Here is a 7,133-nt window from a genome sequence, read left to right as displayed (position 1 = left end):
ATTTATACAATGCTAAATCACATTGCATATGTGATGCCCTTGATCTTGGTCAGATATGTGACACCCGCCAATTTTGGCCCTCCTATCACAAAAGCCCCTAATATCTTGTAGTGTATAAAAGGGAGGATCCACAAGCCTCAACCCTACACAAATCACAAAAGTTGTGTGGGGAGACTCAACTCAATAATCAGCTTGTGAATTCCAAGTTGTGGGAGTAAAACAAACTAGACAACAGACATGAACTCAATCTACTATCCAAAAAGTTTCAATTCTTAATAAATACAAAGTAGCCAACTTACCAACAATAGAAATTTCCAAGGGATCTCCCTAAAATCGTGCAACTAAAGGTTCTTCCACCTCTCTATCCTCCTCTTCTCTCCTTGTAGCCATGAGATCTCTTTGATAATATCACTCTCTCTTGCATGCAAACATTATTTTCTTTGATCTATTTAATCCATTAAAAGCACAAAGGTTGATACTTTCATGCACATGCAAAGGTTCCTAATCATTCATTTTTTAAACTCCTTTTTTGCATCCATCAAGTTCTATGTATTCTAGGCATAGTCTTGACTTCTCTAGCATCATTCACTAGCTTTTAACATTTACAGTTTTCTCCACCATAGGCTACAAGTGTTCAACTTTATTGGCACACAATCTCTAAGGTCACATTGGTTATGTTTTATATATTCATGGAAAGAGACTTTTATTTAATAATGTATTATTGTCCATTTTCCTAATTTGTGCTAAGATTGTAATGTAAGGTCACCATTTCAACCAAAAACATGTATGTTCTACTGAATTGCCTTGAATACCGAAAGTCACAAATTTTGTGCTCAAAGCATTGAAGCAATGGTAAAAATGTATTGACAAGTTTTGGTTTTACATATGGTTTGTAATGGGCTCAATTTTGAGATTGTGCGTTTGCAAATGTTATTGAGAAAATCATAATGAGGGGTCTTTTTATAAACCATGTGAAGTGAAGTCCATTTCGACAACCCATTTTGAGGACATGTAAGTCCTGGAGTTCACCTCGCTTCAAGGTTCGGGAAAAGATGGATTCGCTTCAACCTAGAACTTGTTCACCTTGACAAAAATCCTTCTCAATTCTTTGGAAGAAGGGAATAAATCCTCTTCAAATTTTTCAAAATATAGTTATATTTGTTAAATATATGTATAAGATACCGTCTGAATGGGGGATTTCTTTCTCAGATGATAATGAAAAGGATTTATTTCCTCTTTCTCAAAAATTATTTCCCGAACCTTGCCTTGTTTTGGTGGTTTTTTAAGAAAATAATTTAAGTATGATTTAATGTGCATGTCATTGTGGGATGTCTTATTGTTATGACACTCCTCTATAATGAATTTTGGGTTATGGTGTGTAGGTGTGGTGTTTTGGGTATTTTGTTTTGTTTTGCTTTGTTGACAATGGTAGGCGAAGATAGCTAGGCGAAGCGCACCCAAGCGGCGGTGCTGGGGACACCGTCGGTGATGACACGGAGCATGTAGTAGCCAGAGGGGGCGACGACGGAGTTGGGAGGGGCAGTGACGGTGGCGAGGTAGGTGGTGGCGCCGGCCTTGACGAAGGCGTGGTCGAGGAACAGCATGCGCTGGCTCATGGAGAAGGTGTGGGTGGTGAAGGGCGGGAAGTAGACGTTGAAGTAGAGATTGGCCGGGGCGGAGGGCACCGTGAAGCGGACTGTGAACTTGGCGCCGTACCGGATGGCCGCCCCGCCACCCGACACCGCCGTGATGGTGGGCCGGCGCTGGTTGAAGGCCCGGTTGAGATAGTAGGGGCTGTACGACTCCAGCCGGAGCTCCGTCGGGAACGGCCCCCCAAACACGTACCCCGCATTCGTGTTGCTCCCTCCCACCAACACCCTCCCGTCGTGCAGGATCGCAGCCGTCGAGTGGTACCACCTCGGTATCGGAGATGCCGCCAATACCTACAACATATCGTATTGCACCCAATATATAGGTCATTGCACCCAAAAACAACATCATCATCATCATCATTACCATCATCAACAATAATCTTTGAAAAGAAAAAGATAAACATGGTTAACAATATTAGAAGTTTTAGACAAATTCCCACTCTAATTCTAATAGCGACAAGAAGCTTTTGCAAGAGAGGGACCACATTGCTAGCTAGGTGCGGTTGGGGTTAGAGTAAGAGAAAAAATGCCTATTCCCACGCTGAGAAATGTCAAAAACTTCTTGCGATGTCCATTACAAGTCGCATCAATCAAAAATCTCTTCATCACTTGGTTAACTTAATAATCTAGAGCTCCTCCAAGATAGCTACTATATACTTAGCATGTACCAATATATGGGACCAATGGACACATATCATTGACACATGTGGTACTTGTTGTCCCCACCCCCACTTACGTTGTAGCAATGGGGCCAATGGAATAGGGATCATAAGCACAAATAACAGCTATAAACCTCACCCTTGAGTGTAATAGGCTAGGCACTCATGATATGGACACTCCTACATGAGAGTAACATAGAGTTTCTCGCAATAGAATAAGATAAACTTCTTGTGCTTACCGTTATTGGTAGCTACAACGTTGAATAAGAGCATATAATCTTGCCATTGAAGTAAAACTGATGAAATAAGCCTTTGACTAAGAGCTAAAAGCCACAACAAATAAGGATTGTTGAAGCTTGAAATGTCACAGTTATTTCTAAGTCATAGTTGTGGGTCTATCTATTACAATTGCAAGCTACAAAGTCCTTAATATTAAATCAACATGAAGGAATACTTTTCCTCTAAGTTCAAACACCTAAACTACATATACTTTGGAAGTAAATTATATTTGAGCTATCAACCCCACTATAACTTGATCACTCAATTCGAATCACCTTCACCTATTAGGTCCATACCTCTGTACTTTTAAGAGCCAATTTAAAAGGTAAATCATGCATACCAGAAGTCGTCTCTCATGGGATCTAATAGGATTGGCATTCTAGATTGGAATAGCGAGTATAGAGGCCAAATCTGACGTAATAAGCTTGGAACTTCACTAGTTTCTGAAATGTTTTTTATGAACATGTTGTTTCTATGTCAAAATAGAAATGTGAATAATTCTCTACTCTCATACCTCAGCTTTGCAAATTGAAACTTGAGATCTATAAGATGTGGTTAATAGTTGAACGAGTTACAGTACGAGAGTAAGTAGTATGGGGCCTGGGCGAGTGTTTACCTCGAATCTTCTTCCGAGGGGTTTCCAAGCAGAATAGAGGTAGGGAGCCTGGGCCGCCACTCGGGCCTTACCCCAGCCAGCGGTGCCGAGCTCAGCGCCATTGATGATGAGGATATCGCCCGTTGGGAGGATAAGCATGTCGCCCATGACACGCGGGGCGGGCATGTTCTCGCGGGCCCAATTGGGGCGAGGGTCTGTGATTACCATGCGGGCACAGTCTCGAAGGGCCGGCATGAAGGTCGTGGCAGTGAAGGCACCGTCAGCACTACCACCACAGATCATGATCTCCACCTTGTGGAATCTATCGTCATGCCTGAGAACCAGTATAATAGAGCTTGAGACTTGATCACGCTACAATTTCAGCTTGTTTATAGATAAAATTGACAAATTTTGGGTAAATTTTTACTACAATATCCAGATAATCGCCAAAATCCAATTGGTCGTTTCTCAACTCTGTTTTCGCCCCATTGAGGGTGATACTGGGTCATAGAAGTTGTCCTTAACTAATGCAGCCATGTGACAGCAATGTTCTGATTGGGTTAATGTACAAAGAGTGAGATTGTGGGTGGAACTGTTGTCACAAAGAATGCACAAGCATGTGCGAGCCAGATGAATGGCAAAAGTCGAATGAGATTGCCTATCTGGGGGCCTGGGCGACAGTGATCACAGAAAAAACATCACAGCTCGCTGTCAAAACAAGAATATACTGTATCGACTACAAAGGTTGTGAGGGAGACAGTCGAATGAGATTGTCAGAGGGCAACAGGGGTCACAAACAAGGAAATTATCACACAAAGGTTTGAGGGCAAGAGTCGAATGAGGTTGTGAGGGCAAGCTGGGCAACAGTCGAAAGAGGTTATCAGGCCGGCAAGGTCAGTATAACTGCGGAAACAACAAAGGATATAACAATTGCTACATTTTGAGCATCATATGAAAGCGAAACACGAGAGAGTAACAGCTGAATTTCAGAGAGACAATATTGTAATTGTAGTAAGAGAAGATTAATTAGGAAGTGGAGCAGTACAGACTTGAGCGGCAGCATGACGGAGGAGCCGCTGGAGGGGTAGTTGCGGGCGCCGCCGGGCAGGTCGGGGAACGCTTTCACCACCTTATTCGTCTTGTAGTTGAGCAGGATGGATTTCCGGTTGGCGAAGATGAAGAGGTTGCCGTCGGAGGAGAGGTGGAGGAAGGGGTAGAGATTATTCTCGACGCCGGGATCGTTGGTCTGCTGCAGGAAGGGCAGCGCGATGGCTCGGCCGCCAGGCACGAACTCGTAGCTGAAGGCGGCCCGGCCGCCCACCACGATGACGCGGTTGTCCGGCAGGATCTGGTCCGAGGCGTACCAGCGGGCCGCCGCCAGGTGCCCTTTCTCCACCCAGTCGCACTTGTTGTCGTTGCAGGGCGCGAAGTAGCGGATGGCGGCGGCGCCGTCGTGCCAGCCGCCGGTGTGCGTGAGGCTGCCGTCGGAGGTCCAGGCCCCCGACGAGCACCACGTGTCGGTGAAGATGAAAAGCGGGCGCGCCTTGTTGGAGGCCACGTCGTACTCGAAGGAGTGCGCCGTGCAGTCCACCTTGAGGGCCAGATCCTGCGGGTTGCGCCGGCAGCGACCGTTAGGCAGCGGCAGCTTGGACGGCCCGAAGTTGGTCCGGTCGAAGCAGATGACCCTGTTGAAGTGGTCCACCGTCATGTGCATGACGGACACGCCCACAGTCGTCAGCGTCTGCCACTTGCCGTTACCCGGCGCGCTCTGCACCCCTCTCATGAATATCGTCGACGACAGGATTATCATCGCCACCATCATCAGCGAGCACGCATGGCGATACGGCACTCTCGCATTGCCTCTTCCCATGGCTTAAAATACGTAGCTACCAGTACTGCCCCTCTCTCTCTCTCTCTCTCTCTCGCTCTCTCTCTCTGTCTCCCTTTCTCTCTTGTAATGGCAAACAGTAACTGTAGCTCTTGCGCTTCCCTCGTGTGTCACTTTTTAATGGCAACACTTCCTGTCTCTCTTCCTCTCTTGTAATGGAACCCGCACTAGCTATCCCAGCGTCGCACTTATACCTCCAGTATTGCTGTCCTCGCACAACCAGCTCGTAGCCTAATGGGCAGATTGATTGAGTTCTGCAGTGGCAGCCGCTGCCGCTAGTACATCTCGACGACGCGCCATCAGCCGGATTTTATTAACTCCCTGGCCGGCCGCCTCCGCCGCTCATGGGGCGTCAGCATCCCGCACGTCGTCCGCCCGCGCTTCTCTTTCTTGACGTCCCCACTCTCCCACGACACACACACACGCTCTCTCTCTCTCTCTTTTCTTCCTGCCACGTAGACTCTTTCTTCCTGGACTTCGTAAAACCTACACGTCTCCCGCCAATCTCTTCCTCCCTTGCTAATCATTGTTAATTTGCCTGGGACCTTATGTAAATGGACGTTCCAAGCTAAATAAGTGCTCTCCAAGCCGAACATGCGAGTCACGCCTGACTCATCCTACTACTTTTTCACTTGCGCTGGACAAATCTTTTTCAAACATTACATTTAATTCCTTGCTATTCAAAGTCATGAACCACAACACACACACACGCCTCTACCAAAACTATATTTTGAGGATTATCATCAAATTAAAATCTTCCTAAAGAAGGTTTACAAACAAATGCTCTACCAACAATTTAGAGTGCAAAAGCAACACTAGATCTCACCATACCACTCAAGGCAAGCCAATCTCTTGCATATTATGATATTGAGGTAAGGGAAATTTGTTGGCTCTAAAAGAGTTTCCCAAAAGACACCACAAATCTTATAAGCATCCCAAAGAGCCATGAAAGGGTCTACACAAGCCCAAGCACTCTCTCTTTCATCATCTTTCTAATCACACATTTTAGCTCCTCCATGGTGGTGAATGGCTTGTTCAATACTCTAGCTAGCTCATTGTTACTATTTTCTGCATTGGACCATGGCAAGTGATGACTTATTGCTCATATCTCTCTCCCTCCATTACTTAAATTTGAGCTCCCATGGTCAAAGACAAATACCCTTGAAAAACTATCAATTTACCCTCTTCATCTTAAATTAAAGATATTCCCCTCTCATTCTCTATCATGATGATTGTATTCTTCCTCTCCTTGTCTTTAAAATGTTGAAAAAGAAATGATGAGAAGTTTTTCCATGCACAATATCTTGGGCCATCAATTGCATGTTTAAAGCTCAATTTTTATTAGCCTCCTTAACATTAATGAAATTTCTAATACCATATAGGAAGCATTAAATATACAATTTTTGGACTTTAATAAGAAGAGAAATACTCTCCCACCAACACAAAAGGAAGAGGTAGTCCCTCCACCTAAACGGATGGTGACTACGAGAAGAACGAAGTTACAAGAAGTTACAAAAGAAAGGAGATAGCTAATATGGCTGAAGTGGAGTTGGAGTTATTCCTCGAGGTGGGAAGGGGGGGGGGGCTGTGTTATGGACCTTGACGAGACTTCAAGTTGTTGGGGATAAAGATGCTTGTGCCTAACCGCTCGTGTATTAGTTACACTGACAGTACCGGCATTCTTGCACACTTGTACATTGTAGATAGCGAACGCCCATCATTGTCTTTTCATTCTTTATTCTTTCAATGACATTTAAATAAAGGAAAGGCTAGTCACACATTGTGACTGTTGGAGTTCCCACGTCTTGTGTCTCTCTCTCTCTTACTCTTGCTCCTTCCACCACTTCGTGCTTGTTCAATGGTTCACTCCCTTCTTAAAGTGGTATCAAAGCCATCTTTCCCAAGAGCTCACTCGGGCAGTGCTTCAACTTGTGGAGAAAAGCTTCAGCTCTCACAATTTCAATGGCAACCACATATTGTTCACCTTGAGGTATGCATTGAACTCAATCTTCTTCCGGGCTTCTTCCACCCTCTTAAGGCCTGATCTAGGGCCTTGCTAG

At 45.1% G+C, this 7,133-nt stretch overlaps 1 protein-coding gene across 1 annotated transcript; it reads right to left on the bottom strand.

Moving 5' to 3' along the window:
* Positions 1-841: 841 nt before the first annotated feature.
* Positions 842-5,502, bottom strand: LOC148013463 (aldehyde oxidase GLOX-like). The gene is made up of 3 exons (XM_087668327.1): positions 4,235-5,502; positions 3,207-3,519; positions 842-1,943 (listed from the first exon to the last, which is right to left on the bottom strand). Exons 1-3 carry the CDS (start codon positions 5,053-5,055, stop codon positions 1,443-1,445), a joined length of 1,635 nt encoding a protein of 544 aa, XP_087524453.1. The 5' UTR covers positions 5,056-5,502; the 3' UTR covers positions 842-1,442.
* Between the last annotated feature and the right edge of the window lie 1,631 nt (positions 5,503-7,133).

This window comes from Lygodium microphyllum, chromosome 26 (genome assembly GCF_053477565.2).
Source record: "Lygodium microphyllum isolate KBCC chromosome 26, Lygodium_microphyllum_v1.1.10, whole genome shotgun sequence".
Classification (NCBI taxonomy): domain Eukaryota; kingdom Viridiplantae; phylum Streptophyta; class Polypodiopsida; order Schizaeales; family Lygodiaceae; genus Lygodium; species Lygodium microphyllum.
The sequence above is the reverse complement of the archived record's forward strand: the minus strand, read 5'-3'. Positions and strand labels throughout refer to the sequence as shown.

Coding starts and splice junctions, on each gene's coding strand:
- LOC148013463 (XM_087668327.1), bottom strand. CDS start 5,055: ATGGGAAGAGGCAATGCGAGAGTGCCGTATCGCCATGCGTGCTCGCTG. Junction 3,520..4,234: donor TCCGTCATGCTGCCGCTCAA/GTCTGTACTGCT, acceptor ACTGGTTCTCAG/GCATGACGATAGATTCCACA. Junction 1,944..3,206: donor CCCTCGGAAGAAGATTCGAG/GTAAACACTCGC, acceptor GATATGTTGTAG/GTATTGGCGGCATCTCCGAT.